This window comes from Schistocerca gregaria, chromosome 8, assembly GCF_023897955.1.
Source record: "Schistocerca gregaria isolate iqSchGreg1 chromosome 8, iqSchGreg1.2, whole genome shotgun sequence".
NCBI lineage: Eukaryota > Metazoa > Arthropoda > Insecta > Orthoptera > Acrididae > Schistocerca > Schistocerca gregaria.
Genome location: NC_064927.1, coordinates 255,884,330 through 255,910,395, shown reverse-complemented (window position 1 = coordinate 255,910,395; position 26,066 = coordinate 255,884,330). Strand labels below are relative to the sequence as shown.

The window sequence follows — 26,066 nt, the reverse complement described above, 5'->3', positions numbered from 1 at the left end:
ACTGATTAATTAATAAAACATTGTTTTGGAAAGCATTCATATGCGTAGTAAAAAGTGTTCAACATCCGAACAAAAGTACGTTATTTACAAACTCTCATTGTTTTTAATTCCTGCCTATACCCCTGCCCACCAAGTGGGTATACATTTATTTCTAATTTTGCGGTTATGAATTGCAAAGTTCATCCCAAATTTGCTCTTGTTAGCAACCACAAATATCATTATGGAATTATATATTGGCACATAATTGTAAGAAACTCAGAGTCTATGAAGAGTTCACATATGCAAGGAAAGAGCCAGAAGATGTTTACAATGAAGCATCAATACATAAACCAGTAACCTCTGGATGCTTCATGTAGAAACGCTTCCCATCACAAAGTAAAGTGAAAACATACATTATTTTTAGTGACACCTCTCAGCCAAGAGGACAGCCTCATCTACTGTAAGCAGAAACAAAAATTAGAACTAGAAAAGATTTAAGTTTATAGGAAGAAAGTAATTTTGAATCCAGTTTGTAATAACTATATTTGAAAAATGATACTAAGGAAAGTCTCTGGTAAATTAACATTTCTTGGGGAACATAAAATAATAACTGTTGAAATTCCAACAAGGGTGAGGAGCATTGAAGGCTTATGATAGTCACAGAGAATGTTACTGACAGAACATACTGGTGTGACTGAAGAAAGTTATGTGTAGTTGGAGAGGAGCTGCTACTATAAACAAATAAGACAGGAAGTAGTCCAAAAGGTATAGTGAACGTTGTGTTAGGCACGGTACTTTAATTAGTAACGAAGTATCCTTTTAATCAGTGAATACAAAAATGATATAAGATTAGATATATATCTCCTGAGTATCTGAGTGTATTTACTACATTATAAATGACATGTTTTTTCACTATGAACTGACTGATTAATACTGCAGATAGTGAATATATGTAGTAAGTATTATTTATAATGACTCACTCACTAGTGACGTAATTCTGTTGTGACAATATTGCTTCATTGGATAGACCTTACAAGCCATATGCAAATCATTTTCAATATTAAATGTGAATATTTTGTAAATTTTATGAAATAATTGCACATTAAGCTACCTCAAGGAAATCGAGACCACATGTTGGTGTTGCAGGAGTTGTCTGCCATCGCCTGCGCCAGAACCACCGTCTTTCAGAATCCTGCAGTTCAAAGTGTGAAAATGCAAGAGATACATTGTGACCACGTGGAGCCTTTATATTCCATGTGCAGTCCAGAGAATTTGGATACATTTCTGGGAAGTTTGGACTCTCTATCACTCCATGGAAACCACGAAGATCTAAGTTGCAAACTGAAATAGAATAAAACTTGAAATTAATCTTTGGAGATATGATCCGAGTAACGTGACAAGTTATATACATTTTACAACAATAGCTAGGATTCTGACAGTTTTGTTTAAACCACAATATAATAGTAGATACATGTATGTGATTACAATATTCTTCCATTTATTTTTACACTGTTGGTAGCTATGAGTCAGGAGTTTTGTGTCCAATGAGTTCTAGCCACATCTATAGAACATTTGTTACCATTACACTTATCAAAACAGTATATTGAAGTACAACTTATTTTTAATTATTGAGGCTTAAGTTCAACTGAACAGACACTCAAAAATTGTATACAAAAGAATAAATAAAGATAGCAGATATCTCCACAGTACACAGAGAGTACCAGGAAGCTTCTCATAAAACAACACTTACTGCACAATAGGTACAAAACAAAGCATGAATTCACAGACAGGCAGGTTTTAAGAAATTTTCTCAGCTTTGAAAAGCACAATGTGTGACACTTTGAACTACTACTGTAGCACAATGTTATCTTAAACAGCTTTCACAAAACCTTAAGTGCTTCAAGACACTCATGCCTTTCCATTTCTCTTCATCAGTCCTCTAAACCTGACACTTGAGTGACCTTCTCATTTCCATCTTCTGCAATGACACATACTTTCCACCTTGTGGAAGGAACTAATAATTCCAAAGAATAAGTATAGCTTTTTTCCACTTTTAAATGTGCCTACAAGATGTACATGGAATTTGGCCTCTTAAAGGTAACCTAGTTGGCCATTCTGACTACTTGTCACTTCTGCCCAGCACATGAATGTCAAGATGGCCAATTGAGATTGTCTAAACCTGTTACCTAAAACAACTGTAACTGTGTTGGAAAATAATGCTATTTTTTAAAATACAATTTGAAGGGACGTTTCCTGTTTGAAGTTTAGATTTGTTCCACAAATGATTTGCTTTTGGCCACACTAGACCACTTCAGTCACTAAGCACTCAGTTTTTCTTGAAGGTTGTACTGTTTGGTTCTTATCACCTGTCTCATACATTTGCATTCTGTCCTTTCATAATTTTCTCAGTTCATTTGAAATCTTTACAGTTATACTATATGACATTTCTTCTGACATTTTGTGGTGCTTAAAAAAGAGTATTAATGCTATCTTTTTTTTCCGCCAGCTGCTTTAAAATCTTAGCAAATTTCTTGGATCCACTGCCTTCCTGTCTTCTTTCCTTATCAGAAATTGTATCCTTGCAGTTGGATGATCTGAAATAAATAATGAGATTTCTTTTTCCTCTTCATTGTGTAGGTGATTTGGGCAGTCCCTCAATAGACAATTTCATTGTGGAGGATTCCCCACACCCTTCTAACCTGGATTTTTTTTATTTATGTTGGTTCTGATGATTCTTCTTTCAACTTTGAAATCCTGATCAGTTTTTTTTTTTTTTTTTTTCATTTCTAATTTGGAAAAGGCTTTCATAAGCATAAGTGGCCCTTGGGAGAGATACAGATATACAGTGCTGGGTTTTAGTATCTAATGACATATATTTCTTATTATACATTCACCAGTACAGAAGTTGGATCCTTTTTCATTTTTATGGTTCTATTTATCCACATTTCTTTCTCATTTAAGCTATGCTCAATGACTTCTTCAGTTTCCTTAAACTGTTGAACTACATTAATTTTTTGATTGTTTATGAAGATTTTACTTATACAAAGGGGTTTCCACAGCATGATTTCAGTTTTCTTGAAGGATACTTGTAATATATTATTGGAGATTGATGATGTGGACACTGACTTTTTCCATGTCAAGAGCAAAGTGTGTGGATGGGCTGGATTCCCAAAGCCCTTCACCAAAAAGGATGAAGTAAATAATCCAGAATTTGAATCCTGACAGCAATGCCACCATGTTGAATAATGCCTTTCATGCAGCTACAGGACATTGTGTCACGACTCAAATTGTGTGCATGAGGCTGCATGATACGCAATTTTACCCCCGACGTCCAAGGCAAGGTCCATCTTTGCAGCCACAACACCATGCAGTGCAGTACATATGGGCCCAACAACATGCCACATGGACCACTCAGGATTGGCATCACGTTCTCTTCACCAATGAGTGTTGCATATATCTTCAGGTTGAGCGTCTTAGACACATTGCCGATGGTGGTCATGGAAGGCACCGTAATGGCTGTAAGATATGTGAATGCCATAGAGCAAACTTATCAGCAGCATACTGGCGAGGCACTCGTCTTCATGGACGACAATTTGCGCCCCGATCGTGCACATCTTGTCAATGATGTACTTCAGGATAATGAAATCGCTCAGCTAGAGTGGCCAGCATGTTCTCCAGACATGAACCGTATCAAACGTGCCTGGGATGGATTGAAAAGGACTGTTTATGGACAACATAATCCACCAACCACTCTGAGGGATCTACACTGAATCGTCACTGAGGAATGGGACAATCTGAAACAACAGTTCCTTGATGAACTTGTCGATAGTAGGCCATGACGAATACAGGCATGCATCAATGTGAGAGGACATGCTACTGGGTATTAGAGGTACTGGTGTTTACAGCAACCTGGACCACCACCTCTGAAGGTCTCGCTGTATGGTGGTACAACATGCAATGTGTGGTTTTCATGAGCAATAAAAAGGATGGAAATGATGTTTATGTTGGTCTCTATTCCAATTTTCTGAAAAGGGCTCCAGAACTCTCAGAACCAAGGTGAAGCAAACTTATTTTGGTGCGTGTATTATTAATGCTGCAGCCATTTTCCTGTGCATAAAGCATAATTGAGATATATTGCATTTTTCTGATTGATCACAGGAAAATATAACATGAACTGCATCATGCACCCACAATCAAAAACAAATCTTTTATTTGTCTGTGGCAAGTAAACATAAATCAAAGTTTATCACTTTCCTAATTCACAGTAATGTTCTGTACTTTTCTAATTATGATTGACTTGGAATAAGGAACCACCAAATTCATCAGACCAAATAAAGAGCTGCTCACATTAATTAATACCAGCATTAATATACAAGGCCCCAAAATAACACCAATGACCATCTCATATGAGACTGGAAAAAGTGAATTTCCATTTTAAGCCCACAGTATGCATGAAGGGAGCTATCAGGTATAAACCGGGATTTTAAAAAAGAAATATAACAATAACTGAAGGTGGAACTATCAAAAATGGTTCATAAATAAGAATGAAGCACATCAAACAAATATCCATATTTTAAAATTATAGGAATACTAAACATTTAATTCCATCTTCATCCCAAAAAATTTATTAAATAATTACTCTGTGTTTCCAGAACTGTAAACAATTTATAAAAAAGGATAAAAGAATACAAAATAACTTGATAAATGTCATGTTAAAATAGATTGATACACACAGTAAAGAAGGCATGCCAAGTTGCAGACAGACACAATTAAAAGACATTTACACAGAGCTTTCAGCCACATTCTTTATCAGCAAAGGGGAAACAGAGAGACACATACCATTCACACACACACGAGCAAGCACATCTCACACACACATGACTGCCAACCGCAGCAATTAAGGCTAGAATGCAACTAGCAAGAGGGATGGCAGCAACAATCTGAAGGGAGCAGGCAAGAGGAAAGGATAGTAGTGTACGAGTGGGGGGACAGAGAAATGCTGTCTGGCAGACTGTACAGGGATTGGAATGTCAGCAGGTGCAGCATCAGGAAGTTGTGGGGCAGGGAGCTCAAGGAAAGAGGAGCAAAAAGGAGAGGAATGGGGAAAGAAGGATGAGTGCATTGGCAGAGAGCAGCAACCAAAGAAGCCATATTGGGCCATCCATGAATGCAGCCATGTAATTTACCAGATCTGCTGCAACCATTGTACAGCTTTTTATATGGGTATAAATACCAACCAGCTGTCCACCAGGATGAATGGCCACTGCCAAACTGTGGAGAAGAGAAAAGTAGATCACCCTGTGGCACAACATACAGCTGAGCACAAAATGCTTGATTCCAGTGTCTGCTTCACTACCCGAGCCATCTGGAACCTCCCCTTCACCATCGGTTTTCTGAACTGCACAGATCAGAGTTAGCATTACAATACATACCCCACATCAGTAATTACCCTCGCCTCAACCCATGGTAACTTACACTCCTCACATCCTCTACACAATAGTTTCCACCCCTCTATCCTATCATCACCTCCCCATTCTCATCTCCCACCTCTTTGTTTGCCATTCTCTCTCAATGCACCTGCATATCTTTCCCTACTCATCTCCTTCCCCCCCCCCCCCCCCCCCCCCACCCCTCTTTTTCCCACCTTCCTGCCCCACAAGCTCCTTACACTGTGCCTGTTGGCATTCTAGTCCCTGCACACACTACCAGAATGTGTTCCTCTGTCCCTCCACCCATACACTACTATCCCTTCCCCTTCCCTGCCCTCTCCAAATTGCTGCTGCCATCTCACGTAATAGTTGCATTCTGGCCTGACCTACTGGAGTTCACAGTCTTGTGTGCTTCTTATGTGTATGAATGGGGTGTGTTTCTCTGTTTCTCTTTTGCTGATGAAGGCTGTGGCTGAAAGCTTTGTGTAAGCACCTTTTAATTGTGCCTATCTACAACTTAATATGTCTTCTTTACAGTAAGTAACAATCTATCTTTCCCAACAATGTTGATATTCCTATGTGGAGTTTCCATTACCTGAAATATTCAGATAACTATGCATAACATCAAATGTATTTCAGATAATTGTGGATACTTAATACTAAATAAAACACCAATGAAAATTTCTAGGTGAAATGGTACACAAAATAAAGAAAAGACAATGACTCAACTGTAGCTGATTGATGTGTGGCACACAGCAATATGCAACAGAACACAGTATTCACATCAACTTTAAAGCTCTTGCTCTTTCTATGGCAAAAGTACACAGATTCACATGCACAAACACAGACACCCAAATGTATACACACATGACAAAAGTGAAAAAAATGATGTGTGTATGTTCCACCTACATAAAAAAGAAAATACATTGCAGCATATGGAACGGATTACACATAGTGTATGTATTAATCTGTATAAGGCATCTATCATTTACATTACAGTTTCAATTCGCAAGTGTGTCACCACAATTTTTGAAGCAATTTTTGTTTGCAAAAAACCATGGAATCAAAAGAATGATCTCTGCAACTTCATACACAATCAATAGATGGCGCTGGATTTGTGAAACTTTGTAGGGCTATGAGCATTTAAATATAAGCAAATAAGACCTTATTTTTCATGTAAAAGCAAATGGTCTTTACTGTTCAAATACAGATCACACCACACATTCTTACTGACTGATGCACCAGATAAATGTTACATTAGTCCAGCTCATGGATTCAATATGGGTCTTAATCACTTCTCAGTCTTCACTGCACTGCACTTTATACTATATAAAACCGTCTTGGAAGTTTACCTAATATCTTTCATATTCATAAAAAGGTACAGTTTGAGGAATTAATGTTTAAAATACTAATTTAATTTGGTTAGTATATCAACTAAAATAAGTGGTATCTGAAAATACAATATAATAGGCTAAATAAAAAAAAAATCTCACCTGTGGTGACAACAGAAAACACGTATAAAAATATGGAAATATGCAAACTTTTGGGGTCTGGAGCATCTTCTTCTAGCAGTAAAGATGAAGTGAAAAGAAGAGGGATGGATGAAAAGGACTGTTAAGGTTTATGAAATGGAAGAGCTTAACAAAATTTGGACAGGACCCCAGGTCAGGGGAGACTTACTGCAAGGAGTATGAAGGAATGTGTTGCCTTTTCATCCCGTTTAGCAAGTCTCCACAGACATGGGATCTACAACACTCCGCACTTCCTGATCTTCTTCAGTCTTTTCCTTCATTGCTCTTCCTTTCTTTTCATTCCTTTTGCCAGAAGAAGGAGCCACTGGCTCTGAAAGGTTGTGTATTTCCATATATTTTATATTTTTATATGTGTTTTCTCCTAGTGTTGCTTGGTGAATGGATTCCTTATCCATCCAATTAATTTCATTATCATGTATCTTACAACAAAGCTAACAACTTACTATTAAGAGGTCACTCCAATTGTACCTATAAGTGATGTATGGACTTGCATCTTGCTATTACTGAATTCATCCTCACCATTGTTCCACTGGTAATCAAGTGTACCTTCTCCCAAAAAAAAAGTAAATTCAATAAGTCCTCATGTTTTCAAGTATTTAGTGCAACTGAGTTCACTGCATTGACAGAAACCCAAAACAAACTAAATCAATCTTCACAGCAGGCAGTATGAATTACAGCACATCATGCTTACCAGTATCATACTTTGCGTGGAAGCCTCGACCACTACCACTGAAGTCAGACTTGAACGTAACAAACATGTGATTGGAAGACGACCGGATAAACGCTGGGTGTGAACTGGAACAATATGTTCCCAGGAGTCTGCCAGATGGGTCCTTTCCATCACGAACCTGAAACAAGGTAATTAATGCAATGAATATATTGTATTTCAAACAGATATTTCTTCAGTGGGCGCACAGTACAGGACACATTATTGTGGGAATCTTACTACTTTCTACACATAGTATCACTCACATCCACAAATTGATCATTTTACCATAGCCAGGTTTCTACTACGGAACAGTATCAGTACCATCCAAGCTTACGAGTTAACCCCTTCCTAAAGGTATTGGAAAAAATGTGTGTGCAAGAACCATAACTCTCTCGCAATAAGATACTTATCATTAGTCAGTCTCAATTTGGATTTTAAAAGGACCTCTTCACAGAAAATGCCATTTCACAACTCACATGTTCGACTGCACAAAATCTAAATGACGAAATATTACCAAATGTTATCTTCCATGGCTTGTCAAAAGCATTTCACTATGCATTTCACAGTATTCTCATCAAGATGCTCGATAGTTGGAATGAATGGGATGCAGAATGTTGCATTAAGAAACTCGAGGAGAGTAAACAATGAAAGAGCACCTTCAAAATGAGGAATAATCACTACTGGTGTACCACAGTCAGTGATATTGGTGTTCTTGTGTAATATCTTCATCTACATCTATACTCTAAAAAACACCATGAAATGCATGGTGCAGGCTACTTCCCACTATACCAGCTAACAGAGTTTCTTCCCATTCCATTCATATATGGAGCAAAGGTAAAATGACTGTCTGAACGCCTCTTTGAATGCCGCAATTATTCTAATCTTATCCTCACAATCCCTATGTATGTGATGCATAGGAGGTTGTAGTATATTCCTAGAATCATAATTTAAAGACAATCTTGAAAATTTATTAATAGACTTTCATAAGATAGTTTACATTTATTTTGAAGAGACTCCCAGTTAAGTTTCTTCAGTATCTCTGTGGCAGTCTCCCATGGACAAACATGCGACCAGAGACCATTTGTGCTGCCCTCCTCTGTATATACTCAGAAACACCCCCCCCCCCTCCCCTTCCCCCCTGGTTAGTCCTGTTCGGTATGGCTCCCACAAACTTCAGCAACATTCTACAACTCGCCGCAAAAAGGTTTTTAAGCAATCTCCTTTGTAGACTGATTGCACTTCCCCAGTATTCTACCAATAAACTGAAGTGTACCACCTACTTTAACCACACCTGATCCTAAGTGATCATTCCATTTCATATCCCTACAATTTGTTACACGCAGGTGTTTGTATGTCTTGACCAATCCAACAGTGACTCACTCATATTACTGTCAAAGGATACTATGTAATTTTTTTTTTTTTTTTTTTTTTTCATTTTGTGAAATGCACAGTTTTAAATTTTTGAACATTTAGAGCAAATTACCAATATTTCCACCACTTTAAAGTGGACTGTGTTTAAGCTTTTAACCCTCTGACTGCTGGAGGCGCCCCATCTGCCCTGTGGTGAATACTTCTGGACTAATTACGATTCGCGCACAGCTAACATGAATTTTTGGCAACTTTGAGCTGTAATATCTCAGGCAATAGGTTTTTTAAAGAACTCAGATTTTGCCATCTTGTACAACTTTATGTGTTCTCTTAAGAACAATAATGAAAAGAATTTTACTAGCCATATTGAGCCAGAAAATTGTAGGTAAATCAGCCAAAAAAATAGAAGCCAAAAAAATTTTAAAGTTTGGCTTCTTGCATCTCCTGAACTAATGCTACGACGAATGTGAAACTTGGCATGTAGTAACCTAACAACACAAGGTTCTTAAATATGAAGTTCCATTTCCATAGCACTATCCAGTACTAAATGAATTAAGCACAAAATTGAAGATTTTGTAAAAACATCAAAAATGCGTTATTTTCATTCTGATTTTGCTAAAAATCTATGCTCTGTAAAACATAACTAGCTGTATAACTGGAATGAAAGTTGGGCATGAAAATCAGGCTTGAAAACAATGTAAACTTCGGATTTGCATATCTATAGTTCAATTCTTTTATCTTGGCGGCTCGCGCATGCCTGCCCAGACGCGGGAGATTGCTGCGTTGCCAGATGCAAACGACGCACGCGCAAAGAGAAGCAGTGCCATAGTATAGTATAGTTCGCAAACTTATGTTTAGGGGGGAGCGCGAAGTTTGTGAAGTAAAGCCACCACGGCCGCATTAACCCTTTCGCTGCTACAGAGATTTTGTCATCACTGCACTGCTTCCCTGTGCAGACACCTGGTGTTCCGATTGCTTTGACACACTTATCATTTGATTTCACAAAAACTATTTGGCCCCAAAATTAGAAAAACTGTAAACTTATTATGATTATAATGAAGAGACAAAGCACGAGAAATTTCAAAAAATTACATTCACACGAATAAAACACAAAATAAGACACTTCAATATTGTTTTTAAATAAAGAAAATATTAAGCTCCAAACAAGGTTTGAATGCAGAGCTATTTGCTTAGAAGCCAAATACCTTAACCATTGCGCTAACACAGCTCATCATTCAATAGGATTCCTCTCCAGGACACATGAAAAGAAACAGCGCCATAGTATAGTATAGTTCACAAGCTTACATTTAGGGGGGAGCGCGCAGTTTATGAAGTAAAGCCAATACTGACAAACACTGTTAGTATGACTATGTATTACTCACGTTTTGTATAAGTACAATAGGATATAAACAATTACTGCGGTTCTTTATTGTGAAAAAGTGGTTCGTGAGAATGATACAAACACCTTTCCTTGTTATCGCCTGAATTAGGAGGCTTATTGCTTGTTTGGTTTAATTAATTAATAGAATATGAAAAAATTGGTATAAAGAACGCTTTTTCCAAACTTTCTATAAAAGAAAGTCTGCTATCAAGACATTGCTTTTGTACAATTACTTTATTTATGACTGAATGTTTCTAAAACTGAAGACACTCGTCTGTGCTCTGCACTGCTGTCAAGCTCTGGCAACATCATTCTCTGTTCATTGGCTGACTGTGTTCTGTGACGTCAGATGCACATAACTAACCTAAACTCGGATGCTGTCGTAAATGACATGCACTTTAGTAGAGTGAATGCATGATGAAAATGAAATTAAGAGTGCAATAGATTGACAGCACAATGATAACGAATAAAAAAATTTATTTCCCTACTATTTTCAAATAATCTACAAATTAGTCAAAAAGATGTTGATTTTTATGAAAAGGTGAAAGCAACGTATGTTCAATACTTCTTTTAGAAATACCATTTTCCATTAAATTGTTCAAAGCCAGTCTCATACAAACAATAAATTTTAAGCCCCCCACCCTCCCCAGAACAATGAGTTTAATTTCCAATATTGGCTAGCAACAGATGCAAAGTAGCAATAGAAATTGCACTGAGAACAGAGTTTTAACTTTTGCATGTTATTTCTAGTTGATCAAAGGTGTTTAAATCAGTTATGGAAGACAGGTTTTGTACAAGTAGACCAAATGTGATCTATATCTGTACTACTAAGGATAAAAGAAAGAATATAAATGTCCATGTTATGTGTTAATAATTTAAATGTATCATGCGTAGATTAATATATGGGTTTTGCTATATTGGCGCAATGTACTCAGTGTAATAACATTTGACACAGTACAGATATTGCGCCATATCAATCACCAATTAAGTTCATTTGCCAGTAAACTGCTACATATGAAGAAGTCAGGCTTCATTTTAATAGTTTTACACCTGCTGCAACTATTTCCCATCCTTCTTTTTGATCCATGCATTGGACTGGCACTGGAGAAGTTAAAAGTAGATTTATATATATTTTTTACATTTTTGCCTTTTTTTTTTTTTTAGTAATTCATTCAGAAGCATCAGTACATTTTCTCAGATTTAGTTCCCATTGATTAATAATGTGTCTTTGTATGATAAGGCTCAAAGTAGGGTGCAACACATAATGGAATGCTGAAAGTTTCACACTGGTATCTAGTTTCCCAGCGCACTTTCTGTTTAGTGCAAATAACACAGCTGCACAATAGTGTACTTTTTTGTGAATGTTCACTCACATTAACAGGCGGAAAATGTCTCCCTGTGAATTGCAGAGGATTCTTGTCATCGTGGTGCCTTCCCGTACCAGCCTTTTTCTGTTCTGTAGCATATTTTTCTACACTCTCCCTTACAAAAGGAAGGTGAAGCTCTGCGAATATGATTTTTCACCCTGTTACTGACTGGTAGGGAGTACGGGCATTTAGAATGTCACAACAGACAACTATACCCATACTCGAACTGTAATCTACAATAAAATGTGATTTCTTTATTTTTTCACCAGTATTTCTGTCAGTCTTCTCTGTTTCAACCATTTGTGCTAAGTGACTTGTGGTCAACATGCACACCTCTCTCTCATCACACCACTTGATAGCAAGTACCTTGTCAGTGGACTTAAACTCAGTTTCTCCCTGTTTACATTTCTTCTGCAGTTTTAGCATGTTGCGCCTATTCTTACAAACAGTGTCACATGCGACTGTTCCATGGTTGTGAAGCCACAGGACCATATACAATATGACACAGTTCCAAATACAGTCCCATAAGAGTTGCCACTATGTTGCCACTTTTTCCCAAATTGTGGATCCGAATTACTGTTATTGAACCTGTATATACAATAAAATCGAAAATATACCAACTCTGACATTCATACAGTACAAATGTCTTTATTCGGGATCTACTTTGCTTGGTTGGAATAAATTGCTTAAAAGAAAATCGTCCTTTGAAAAGCAAGAGACTTTCATCTATACAAAGCTTGTGATGTGGGTGAAATGAATTACGAAACATCTGATGAACATTGTCAACATTCATCTTAATTTTAAATAGACTGTCGCCTTCAATACCCACAGAGTTATCACTGAAGTGTAACATTCTCAGAAGTAGACAAAAATGGTCTTAGGACATAATTTCGCTGAAAACTGCTGTGTTCAAAAGTGTATCTCTGGACCAATAATCACTTACACTTAACTTCTTAACTCATGCCATTAGAAGTCAAATAGCAACAAAACAATACATTTCCTAAAATCCAGTGTTTTTTTACATTGGCAGTCGAGAATTCACAGATTCTGTAGTATTTTCTCTGGTATAAATGTAAAAACGATTTGTTTTGTCTGCAATAAATTGCAACAGTTCTTGAGACACAAATATCACAAAAAATGAAAGAATGCTTGGGTCAGTATCTAATTGACATTTGTGTCCTGAACTTGAGTCATCGAAGTAATGGTTTAATGGCTGGAAGTCAGTTTCTCTCCAGTCAAATGTGTCACTTAAACAAGCTCTTTTCCGAACCGTTTCACTGTCACTTTCTGATTCCTCGGATTCAGAGGAACTTCTGACTGTGATTCTTGCTCTCCCCTCTGATGTAAAGGGCTGAGGACTACAGCTTTGAGATTCTGTTGAAGGATCATCACTACTAGCAACGTCAGAAAATTCATGTTCACTGTCGCTCCTAGTGAGCATATCCAGGATTTCTTTATCTGTGCAACCATGCTGACGTGACATTTCTCTTGTAAAAAACAAGAAAACTGACAAAAACACAGGAATCAAAGTCGAATTCTGCAAAGAGGGAACACAGCAACAAACTATATGTTCACCCTCGAACTATACAGTCAGACCACTGAACAGCTACTGGAAGAACAGGGCGGAAAGACAGTTGTGCATGTTTACACGTCTGTAGTGCTCAGGTAGCTGTTACTCAGCATGTCTAAACTCATCCCTAGCAGTGGAAAGGCCGGTGGCACGGTACGCGTCAACACATCTTTAGCGCTGTAGAGAAGACCCAAGAGCTGGGCTTATACACGTCAGATGCCCCAGGCGAAACTGCAAGGTATGACGAGTTAACACGTCCCCAGCAGTCAAAGGGTTAATAAGATCTGACTGAATATTTATGTAGCTTCTTTTAGACAGTACTTCATTACAGATAACTGCAAAATTTCCAAAAAGTCAATAGTTACCATTGTCTGCAATGTCATTAATTATAACACATAAACAGCAAGAGTCCCAACACACTTCTCTGGGGTACATCTAAAGTTACTTCTACATCTAATGAGAACTCTACATCCAAGACAACATGCTGTGTCCTCCTTACCAAACAGTCCTCGAATCAGTCACAAATTTCACCTGTTACCCAATGTCATTGTACTTTTGACAATAAGCATAGCAGTGGTACTTAGTCAAATGCTTTTCAGAGGTCAAGATGTACTGCATCTACATGCTAACCTTGCTCCAAAGCTTTCAGTATGTCAAGTGAGAAAAATGCAAGCTGTGTTTTACATGATCTGTGTTTTTGGAATCCATTCTGGTTGGCAGTGAGGAGGTCATTCTGTTCAAGATACCCCATTATGTTTGAGCTGAGAATATGTTCTAAGATTCTACAACAAAAAGGTGTCAAGGATACTGGGTGGTAGTTTTCTGGATCCCTTCTGCTGTTCTTCTTGTAGATGGGTGTGGTTTGCACATGTTTCCAAGAATTGGACAAGTTTTTTGTTTCATGTATCCACAATATATTATAGTTAAAAGAGGGGCTAACTCAGCCACAAATTCAGTATAGAATCTGACAGGGATTCCTTCGGTCCCTGGAGCTTCATTCAATTTTAATGATTTCAGTGGTCTCCCAACACTGTTGACACTAGTACTTATTTCATGAGCATTAAATTGGGGAAATTCTCTTGGCTTTTGCTTTGTAAAGGAATATTTGAAAACAGAGCTAAGCATTTCTGCTTTTGCTTTACTATCCTAAATTTCAGTTCCTGTCTCATTCACTAGCGACTTGACACTATGCGGTTTGGTCAGAACAGCTACAAACCAACCAACCATCTTTGGGTTTTGTGAAATATCATTTGACAATATTCTGCTATGGTAGCGACTGAAGGCATCGCGTATTGCCCTTTTGACAACCAAACATGTTTCATTCAGCATCTCTCTACTATAGCCCTATGCATTGTTTTACACCTATTACAAAGAAATTTTTGTTTCTTTAGAAGTTTATTTGCAGAGACTATATACCATGGAGGTTCCCTCCCATTATGAACTGTTCTACTGGGTACATATATAGTCAGTGCATAGTGAACTATAGCTTTAAACTTGAGCCATAGGTGGTCTACATGCTCCTGTCCTGTGCTGAATGTTTCAAGGAATTTACGAGAATTAGGTAACTTGTGTGCGCAAATGTGGTGCCAACTCCCTCTAGTGACCTACAAGGCCTCACAGCTTCCATGCCAGGACGTGTCGCCGCTGTTATCTGTGCCAAAGATGGAAATGCAGCAGGCAATTAGGAAGGTGATCATAATAATAATCTGTTCCTCATTGACATATGATGCTTCTGATTTTTTATCTATTTTACTGAACATACATATCTTTCTGCTTGTTTTAGTTGTTCTTGGTAATCATTGTTGCCCAATTGCATCATATTCACTGATACCAGATTCAATCTGGACATCCTCAAAGAGTTCAAATCTATCTGTTGCCATTAGATCTGCTATATTTTCATCATGAGTAGTATTCTTAGCTACTTGTTCTCAGTATTCTTCAGATAACGTATTTAGTAATGTTTCACATGATGTCTTATCATGTTCACCACTAGCAAAACTGTAATTTTTCCCAATTAATTGTTGGATGATTACAGTCTCCACCAATGATTACAGTATGATTGGGAAAGTTATGTACGAGTGCATCAGGAGACGAATCTGGTGCGTGATAGAAAGGACTTATTATCATTTTATGTCCACCCCTAATACTGAGTCTTGCCCACACAATCTCACATGCAACTTGAATTTCTATCTTAGTGGATTTTTGTTTCTTATCTACACCACCTAAATTTCCCATTTGCCTATCCTTTTGACATACAGTTAAATTTTCACCAAAGATCTCACTGCTATCAATTACAGGTTTCAACCAGCTTTCTATACCTAGTAATATGTGATCTACACCTCTTTTCAAGAGTACCTCAAAATCTGGCACTTTCTTGTGAATGCTTTGGCAGTTTAGCATTAGGATTTTCGCTCACAGTCAGCTACCAGACTAGCAGCCTCTGATGTGTAGTACACACCTGACCCATTTAGCGGTGCCCTACAGTTCTCAACCCTATGGCAAAAGTCTAGGAAGTCGCAGCCTAGATTGTCACAGAACCTTCAAAGTCTCTGGTTCAGCCTTTTTCACTTAACTCAGAATTCAACGGCCACAATCAGTTCTGGGGACAATGCTGCAAATTGTTAGCTTAGTTGAAACTCCATAGACAAGGCTGGTCTTCTCACCATCTCTGGCAGTTGCTGGAATGACCAAAGCATGAGCTCAAAGCCTAGATGACAAGCATAATTTTTTTCCAACATGAGCCACAATGTGCAGTTGGGTGCACCCTATTCCCTCAATGGGTACAGGAATAATCTCTTCACCATGTTGAATGAGGCCACCAGGCATACACACTGAGTGCACCTAGTGTATTTTCCTGTCCCTTGCTGCGATTTCCTTAGGGGTACCATCATTCACCATATGTTTGAACAGCTGGCGATTAATAGACCCCTATCCTTTTGTGTTTGCCTCCTCTTGACACTCAAACAGGCTTTCCCAAAACAGGTGACTTGAGTTCCATTGGCTCAGTTCGAGTGAAAGCACCTCAAACTTATAGGTTATGGGGATGGTACAACACCCTGAGTCCTTCCTGGTCCCCATTCATCCTGTACAGGATGCCTAGATCTATAACTGACAGACTAGTCACAGTCAAGTGGACAAGTAATGACAGATTCTGTACTTTCTGCAGAGGAGAGAGGAACCATAGGAGATGGTAGTACTTGATGTGCCTCTGGTACCAGTATCACAAGTATGACTTTGGGGGTTCTTCTGGCACACCAATTCTCAGCAGCTGCCAATCATCTGACAGCTGTCACAGAAATTTCCAGCTGCATACAAATATTAACCAACTAATCCCGTGTTCGAGAACAGCATTCACAGTGGGACTGCATTTTGGCTGGTTCAGTGTACTACAGGGTAGTGAACAAATAACTTTATATTAAACCTGCTGATTATCTTTTAATCTGCTGAGTTCAACAGTTGTTAACTCCCTATAACAATTGAAGCAAATACAGAAAAGAAGATTTCTATTGCGGCAACCTGTAGTAAAAATTATTAGTTTTCTAAAACATTTTGAGATTATTATGGTTGTTAGCAAACTCTAAAACAGAGTTAATTTACAATAAATGTATATAATATATAGGTCTACTCCCTTTTAAGGGAAAAATAGATGTAACATGATCTGTTAGTTGGAATATCTGCAACAGTTACTAGGACAATGGCAGCTTCTGAAAATTCTCAAAAATGCATTTTTATTTGCACTGATATAAAATGAAATTCAGGGTTGATGTATTCTTTGTCAGTAACTTTGAAGCACGAATGCAGGTTTACTATGAAATGTTTTGTATACAAAACACTTGTACCAGTAACTTGTGAAGATATAGTTTTGTAAACATCCAAAAATTCTCAAAAATAAACTGTACCTCATGTAATTATACAATCAAATTAGAGAACAATTGTTTTGAATGATGTTAGGCCTATTGTTCGAAAGATTTTTAAAAAGCTCAATTAAGTTTAAGTCTACAATTGATAACAGTACGAGTTTATGGCGGTACTCATGAATGTTTGAAATCTCACACTATACCAAAATATAATCAGGTATTGATACAATCAGTGACAGATTATACAGAATTGACATGAAAACTAAAATATTTGAATCTATAACTTCAAATCAGCACACAAATATTGTACACATGATCTCACACAAAGGAAAATTCTGAAGCCAGCTTTTATATACAAATAAATGTACACATTGCATGAATTTTTCACTTAGGTGTTTCTCCACAGATTTCAGCAAAGGCATGCTAAAGAAGAAGAGGACTGCAATGTGAGTTTACCTCAGTTAAAGTCATTAAATATGCTGCATCAACAAAGCACATCTTCTGCCTGTAGCAGCTAATGACATAAATGATATTCCAACATACACTGAATAAACAGGCAGAATACCGCACTGCTGTCAGGAGTGCTACATACACAACAAGTGTCTTATGTAGTTGTTAGATCAGTTACTGCTGCTACAGTGGCAGGTTATCAAGATTTAAATGAGTTTGAATGTGGTGTTATAGTTGGCGCATGAGAGGTAGTGATGAAGTGCAGATTTTCCCATATGACCATTTCATGAGTGTACTGTTAATATTAGGAATCCAGTAAAACATCAAATTTTGACATGGGTGTGGCCAGAAAAAGATCCTGCAAGAACAGCACCAATGACAACTGAAGGGAATGTTAAATGTGACAGAAGTGCAACTTCTGCAAATTTTTGTAGATTGCAAAGCTGGTACATCGACAAGTGTCAGCATGTGAACGTTCAATGAAACATAATTGATTTGGACTTTCAGAGCCAATAGCTGACCACACCAGTAGAAATAATTCTTGAGGTTAAATCAATAAATAAAACATAATATTTTAAATTCTTAGGTGTTAATACATATAAGAACATGAACTGGTGTTAACATGTTACAGATCTACAAATTCTCAGCTCTGCTGGTTTAACATTACAGATACCAGATTCTGGATGTGAAAATGTAAAAAAAAATTCTATTTTCATTTACTAAAATCTTTTGGCATCATATTCTGAGATAACCTATCATTCAGGAAAAATGTGTTTGTCACAGACGAGTGAATAATAAAGACAATATGTGTGGTGTTCACACTAGAACTTCTTGTTAAACAGTTGGACGTGCTGTCAATGTCATCACAGTACATTTCAACCCTTATGAAGTTTCTTTATCAATGACCAAACACAGATTGAAAATAATATAACTTTCATAAATGTAATGTTACCAGAAGAAATTATTAACACTATCCATTACTCAGCCATAGTGTGGTACGGAAGGCAGTTAGATATTCCACTCTAAAAATCCAATGAATAAAGAATTTAATGGATAGTAAAATTGACTCCAAACACAACAAGAAATAATTTCTACTTGACAACTCGTACTCTATAGAGGAATTCCTGAATGCGTGTAGTATGATTTTTGTTCGTTTGTGTGAATGCGTGAGTAAGAAAGGGAGAATAAATATAATTCACCATTATATGCATGTAGAAAAAGAAGAAAACCCTTAAGAAATATGTGAATGGCCAGCATGTTGCCATTCTCCAATGAAAATATATACTATAATATTATAGAACTGTCTCATTCCGTATCATAGTAAGAGGTTGCAATTATGTCCGCAGAATATCCAAATAACTAACTCTGTGCTTCTATGGAAAAGTTTTGGTTTGCTGTGAAAATGTAGTCATCCTCTTTCTTTGGATTGCATGATACAAATTTTTTTGTCATTCATTTGTTATCCATGAGGATGAGGCATCCAAGCTGTAACTTTACACAATGTATGCCAGTTAGTCCATTAACTAACAACCAACAATCATTTCCATAAGGCTGTGGCCTCAATTTTCTCTAGTCCCATTCATTGCCACATCCTTCCCATTCTCCTCTCATCTTTTCTGCTATCTACATCTACATCCACACTCTGCAAGCCACCTGACAGTTTGTGGCAGAGGGTACCCTGGGTATCTCTATCGGTTCTCCCTTCTATTCCAGTCTCATATTGTTCATGGAAAGAAGGATTGTCGGTATGCTTCTGTGTGGGCTCTAATCTCTCTGATTTTATCCTCATGGTCTCTTCGCAAGATATACGTAGAAGGGAGCAATATACTGCTTGACTCTTCAGTGAAGGTATGTTCTCGAAACTTTAACAAAAGCCCGTACCGAGCTACTGAGCGTCTCTCCTGCAGAGTCTTCCACTGGAGTTTATCTATCATCTCCATAACACTTTCGCAATTACTAAATGATCCTGTAATGAAGCGCGCTGCTCTCTGTTGGATCTTCTCTATCTCTTCTATCAACCCTATCTGGTACAGATCCCACACTGCCGAGCAGTATTCAGGCAGTGGGCGAACAAGCGTACTGTAACCTACTTCCTTTGTTTTCGGATTGCATTTCCTTAGGATTCTTCCAATGAATCTCAGTCTGGCATCTGCTTTACTGACAATCAACTTTATATGATCATTCCATTTTAAATCACTCCTAATGTGTACTCCCAGATAATTTATGGAATTAACTGCTTCCAGTTTGCTGACCTGCTATTTTGTAGCTAAATGATAAGGGATCTATCTTTCTATGTATTCACACCACATTACACTTGTCTACATTGAGATTCAATTGCCATTCCCTGCACCATGCGTCAATTTGCTGCATATCCTCCTGCATTTCAGTACAATTTTCCATTGTCACAACCTCTCGAGACACCACAGCAACATCTGCAAAAAGCCTCAGTGAACTTCCGATGTCATCCACCAGGTCATTTATGTATATTATGAATAACAACGATCCTATGACACTCCCCTGCGGCACACCTGAAATCACTCTTACTTCGGAAGACTTCTCTCCATTGAGAATGACATGCTGCGTTTTGTTATCTAGAAACTCCTCAATCCAATCACACAATTGGTCTGATAGTCCATATGCTCTTACTTTATTCATTAAACGACTGAGGGGAACTGTATCAAACGCCTTTCAGAAGTCAAGAAACATGACATCTACCTGTGAACCCATGTCTATGGCCCTCTGAGTCTTGTGGACGAATAGCGCGAGCTGGGTTTCACAGACCGTCTTTTTCAAAACCCATGCTGATTCCTACAGAGTAGATTTCTAGTCTCCAGAAAAGTCATTATACTAAAAAGGTAATGGAAGTCCAAGCTTATGGAAATGAAACTGCTTATCCTTGAGTTACATTTGGGAGGCAAAAAGAAGTGATGAAGCAGCCATTAGAGGCATTCAGAAACTTGGAAGAGATTCATTACAGATGTAAGTAGAAGATTATATGGAAAAAAACAAAAAAAGATGACAATGAACAAGCCGGCCGGAGTGGTTCTAGGCGCTTCAGTCTGGAACCGCGACAGAGCTACGGTCACAGGTTCGAATCCTGCCACGGGCATGGATGTTTGTGTTGTCCTTAGGTTAGTTAGGTTTAAGTAGTTATAAGTTCTAGGGGACTGATGACCTTAGGTGTTAAGAACCATAGTACTCAGAGCCATTTGAACCATTTTTTTTTTTTTTTTTTTTTTTTTTTTTTTTTTTTTTTTGACAATGAACACAATATTTTAATGAATCTGTTTGCAGGAGATACTTTACTACTGCATTATCCATACTATTCTAATGACTCACTTTTATTCTTACATTAAGAAATACAACAATACTTTGGAAACAAATTCTGGCCCCAATGTGAGGAATCTTCATTTCCCCCAGTAGCACATCCAGTTTTGGACTTAGCCCTTCATGTAATCATGAATCTTCATATCCAACGTAATATCCATTCAAGAACTTCTTTACAAAACACCTCCATAACACACCATGTATACTTAGTGGTAAATCAACCACCACGTGTCTATCTTCCAGCAATTACATGACAATGTCGTTAGAGATGGACCACAAGCTTGGAATGGGGAAAGATGGGAAAGGACATCAACCATGACCTTTTGGAAGGATATGCTTTAGCATTTTAAGGATTGATGGAAAACAGGGATGGCTCTCGGCCAATAAACTTGTTCATTCACCAATAAACAGATTCCAATCATAAAATGTGATTCTGCCATGCCTACCTGTGATGAAGCAAGCTGGGATCTTATTACTTCCCTTCTTGTTTTGTCATATGACTCCTTAAATTCATTTTTTATTTTTGACTAATTATCATTAACATATGTGAGTATAATCTGCATTTCCATAAAAGTGAAAAGTTGGCCATCAGTCTTAAAGAATATAACACCAGGTCTAGTTTTGTGCTTAGTTTGTGTATGTCATCAATATCATAATTTATTTTGACTATTCCTAACTAATATCTTTCATTATAGGATGAAATGAGTGATTGATTCGTAACTTAAATCCTATTGTTGACGTATAAACAAATATAAATTCTGTACTACTCATTAGCATTTGGAAGACAAAACACTGGCATTCGTTAAGTATTTATTTGGCTCTATTCCAAAACATATTAGCAAAGCCAGCTCTTAATTAATTCCAAAGTACTTACCAGTTTTGTCAAAACTACTGTTTGTGTTACTATATCTGTTAATTTCATCATTTAAACAAATAATTTGGCTTAGCCATCGTAATAGAAGAAACTGTTAAAAAACCAATATTTCAATGTATTCAGTTAATGTAATGAGTTATGTTTTAATTGTGATTTCTGTAAAGTAAACGTCAAACAATGTATAGTTTCAGTACCCATTATTACGGTGATATATAAAGGCCCATAAGTCCATGCCCGATTTTCAGACATGAAACCTGTATTGGTTAGGTCAACAACAGTGCATCAACTTAACTGTAAAATAAGTGTAACACAAATAGGCCATGTGTTAAAACAATGACAGTGTCTGTTCAATATTTTACGTATTATTCTGCAAGAACTGTGAACTGCGTGGTTAGGTTTTTTCTGCTCACAGGTATTAAACAGTAAACTATTGTAGCAGAATGATGGTGACTGCCTCCAACCTATTAATGAGGCTTATCAAAATTTGCCAATAGTTAACTGGCCATATAACTGTGTAATATGGGGGGGGGGGGGGGGGGGGGGTTGTGAACAGTGAAAGTAAAGAATTGTGAAATGTAGCTGTGCAACTGTTGGCTACAAAATTTACAGTAGTCAGTGTTGAACTTCCATCCCGCATTTTTCAAACAGTATAACAACGCAGTACGTTGACACCTAGGACTATCAACAAGAGAATAATGCAGAATACCTATCTAAAGCTGCCCTAACTTTGTCATTGAATTCAATATGTTTTTGTGTAACAAATTTCTTCAGTCATGACAACATAAAGAAGGAAGAGGTAGCTAAAGTTAATAAATAACATGGACATTCAAATAATTACTACTTAAAACCTCTCAGTTTTCCCACAGGCATAGCACCTTTAATTCCACTAGTTATTTTATTTTTCCACTCACTTCTGGACTCTTTTTATTTATTTATTTCATCCACTTGCATAGTGCGCCATTATTGTTATTTTATCCTTTGCAAAACAACTGATATCAAGAAAGTCTTTCATATGCCAAAAAATTCTTCTCACCATCCATGCTTTGATTTGCTTTTAAGTTTCTGTCACGAACTAGTAAATTACATTGTAACAACAATAAAAAAAAGGCACATAAAATCAGATGTATTCTTTCCAAACTGTGTAAACACTCTTGAATAATGTTTTTCCAGAGTTGCTTCCCATTAACTTTCAGCAAATGAGACTATTCTTGTACAAATATTTCTCACAATTGTTTTTTAAAGTAAACTGTAGCATATTCTTACTTCATATATGATGATGGCATCAACTGTTTCATACACTTTTAGCTGCAGGCCATGAAATGCTATATTGTACCATTTCTAAATGTTACAATCTGTAACTACTAATTTGCAAGGGTCCTGCATGTGTCACATCATCAAGATAAGTAAAGAATTTTTTAATTCAGACATTTTTTTTATTTTTGTTTTTGAAAGAGAAGGAACCTTGCAAGCCTTCATAAACTGTAGATGAATTCTACTGGGATCCAGCTAAAACATAATTTTTTACTGTGCTTATTTCATTTCAACTATCAGAATAAAAAGCACACAACACAATTTGATTTCTCCTCAGAACATTGCAGAAGATGACCAAGTCTATCACCAGATATTACAAACAAATGCAGCTGACAACTCAGCTGTACACCCTGGAAATGCCATCAACTGCATAACTATCTTAAAAACATATACACTCCTGGAAATGGAAAAAAGAACACATTGACACCGGTGTGTCAGACCCACCATACTTGCTCCGGACACTGCGAGAGGGCTGTACAAGCAATGATCACACGCACGGCACAGCGGACACACCAGGAACCGCGGTGTTGGCCGTCGAATGGCGCTAGCTGCGCAGCATTTGTGCACCGCCGCCGTCAGTGTCAACCAGTTTGCCGTGGCATACGGAGCTCCATCGCAGTCTTTAACACTGGTAGCATGCCGTGACAGCGTGGACGTGAACCGTATGTGCAGTTGACGGACTTTGAGCGAGGGCGGATAGTGGGCGTGCGGGAGGCCGGGTGGACGTACCGCCGAATTGCTCAACACGTGGGGTGTGAGGTCTCCACAGTACATCGATGTTGTCGCCAGTGGTCGGCGGAAGGTGCACGTGCCCGTCGACCTGGGACCGGACTGCAGCGACGCACGGATGCACGCCAAGACAATAGGATCCTACACAGTGCCGTAGGGGACCGCACCGCCACTTCCCAGCAAATTAGGGACACTGTTGCTCCTGGGGTATCGGCGAGGACCATTCGCAACTGTCTCCATGAAGCTGGGCTACGGTCCCGCACACCGTTAGGCCGTATTCCGATCATGCCCCAACATTGTGCAGCCCGCCTCCAGTGGTGTCGCGACAGGCGTGAATGGAGGGACGAATGGAGACGTGTCGTCTTCAGCGATGAGAGTCGCTTCTGCCTTGGTGCCAATGATGGTCGTATGCGTGTTTGTCGCCGTGCAGGTGAGCGCCACAATCAGGACTGCATACGACCAAGGCACACAGGGCCAACACCCGGCATCATGGTGTGGGGAGCGATCTCCTACACTGGCCGTACACCTCTGGTGATCGTCGAGGGGACACTGAATAGTGCACGGTACATCCAAACCGTCATCGAACCCATCGTTCTACCATTCCTAGACCGGCAAGGGAACTTGCTGTTCCAACAGGACAATGCACGTCCGCATGTATCCCGTGCCACCCAACGTGCTCTAGAAGGTGTAAGTCAACTATCCTGGCCAGCAAGATCTCCAGATCTGTCCCCCATTGAGGATGTTTGGGAATGGATGAAGCGCCGTCTCACGCGGTCTGCTCGTCCAGCACGAACGCTGGTCCAACTGAGGCACCAGGTGGAAATGGCATGGCAAGCCATTCCACAGGACTACATCCAGCATCTCTACGATCGTCTCCATGGGAGAATAGCAGCCTGCATTGCTGCGAAAGGTGGATATACACTGTATTAGTGCCGACATTGTGCATGCTCTGTTGCCTGTGTCTATATGCCTGTGGTTCTGTCAGTGTGATCATGTGATGTATCTGACCCCAGGAATGTGTCAATAAAGTTTCCCCTTCCTGGGACAATGGATTCACAGTGTTCTTATTTCAATTTCCAGGAGTGTATAAACTAACTAATTAATGGAAAATCTCATATAAAGATGTGAAACAATTACTAACAAAGAGATAGAGGGGCTGGCCAGTACTTACCTCAGCTCAGTACAGCCGATAGAGACACAAAAAACAACCGAAAATTTAAGCTCCTAGCTTTCGGAATAAATGTTCCTTCATCAGGGAGGAGAGAGGGGAAAGAAAGGGAAGAAGGGAAAGTGGATTTAGTTACTCACAACCCAGGTTATGAAGCAACAGGGAAAGGAAAACAGGGAAGGTAGCAAGGATGGAGGCATGGTTGTCAGAGGGAAGCCAAAGATATTCTACTGCACGTACTGTGCCAGCTTCAAACCAAAGAGGATGCATACAGAAGTAAAGAGGTGTATAGTATAAAGATGTAGGATGGAAAGATGCAGGAATGGCTAAAGAGGAAAGGGAAAGAGGAGAAGACTGAAAAGTAAATGGGAATGAGGTTGTTTAACGTAGGTTTAGTCCAGGGGGATGGCGGGATGAAAGGATGTGCTGGAGTGCAAGTTCCCATCTCCGCAGTTCAGAGGGACTGGTGTTGGGTGGGAGAAGCCAAATGGCACATACAGTGTAGCAGGTTCCTAGGTCCCTAGAATTATGCTGGAGGGCATGCTCCGCTACTGGGTATTGGCGGAGCATGCCCTCCAGCATAATTCTAGGGACCTAGGAACCTGCTACACTGTATGTGCCATTTGGCTTCTCCCACCCAACACCAGTCCCTCTGAACTGCGGAGATGGGAACTTGCACTCCAGCACATCCTTTCATCCCGCCATCCCCCTGGACTAAACCTACGTTAAACAACCTCATTCCCATTTACTTTTCAGTCTTCTCCTCTTTCCCTTTCCTCTTTAGCCATTCCTGCATCTTTCCATCCTACATCTTTATACTATACACCTCTTTACTTCTGTATGCATCCTCTTTGGTTTGAAGCTGGCACAGTACGTGCAGTAGAATATCTTTGGCTTCCCTCTGACAACCATGCCTCCATCCTTGCTACCTTCCCTGTTTTCCTTTCCCTGTTGCTTCATAACCTGGGTTGTGAGTAACTAAATCCACTTTCCCTTCTTCCCTTTCTTTCCCCTC

The 26,066-nt window shown here is 38.6% G+C and overlaps 1 protein-coding gene across 1 annotated transcript in view; it reads right to left on the bottom strand.

The window, feature by feature from the left end:
- The window catches only part of LOC126285435 (cubilin-like), a 780,558-nt gene that overhangs the window by 464,601 nt on the left and 289,891 nt on the right, over window positions 1-26,066 (bottom strand). Inside the window, exons 27-28 of the mRNA XM_049984824.1 lie at window positions 7,632-7,788; window positions 1,091-1,320 (exon numbers count right to left, since the gene is read on the bottom strand). Coding sequence (XP_049840781.1) covers window positions 1,091-1,320; window positions 7,632-7,788 — 387 coding nt within the window. The remainder of the gene's footprint in view (window positions 1-1,090; window positions 1,321-7,631; window positions 7,789-26,066) is intronic.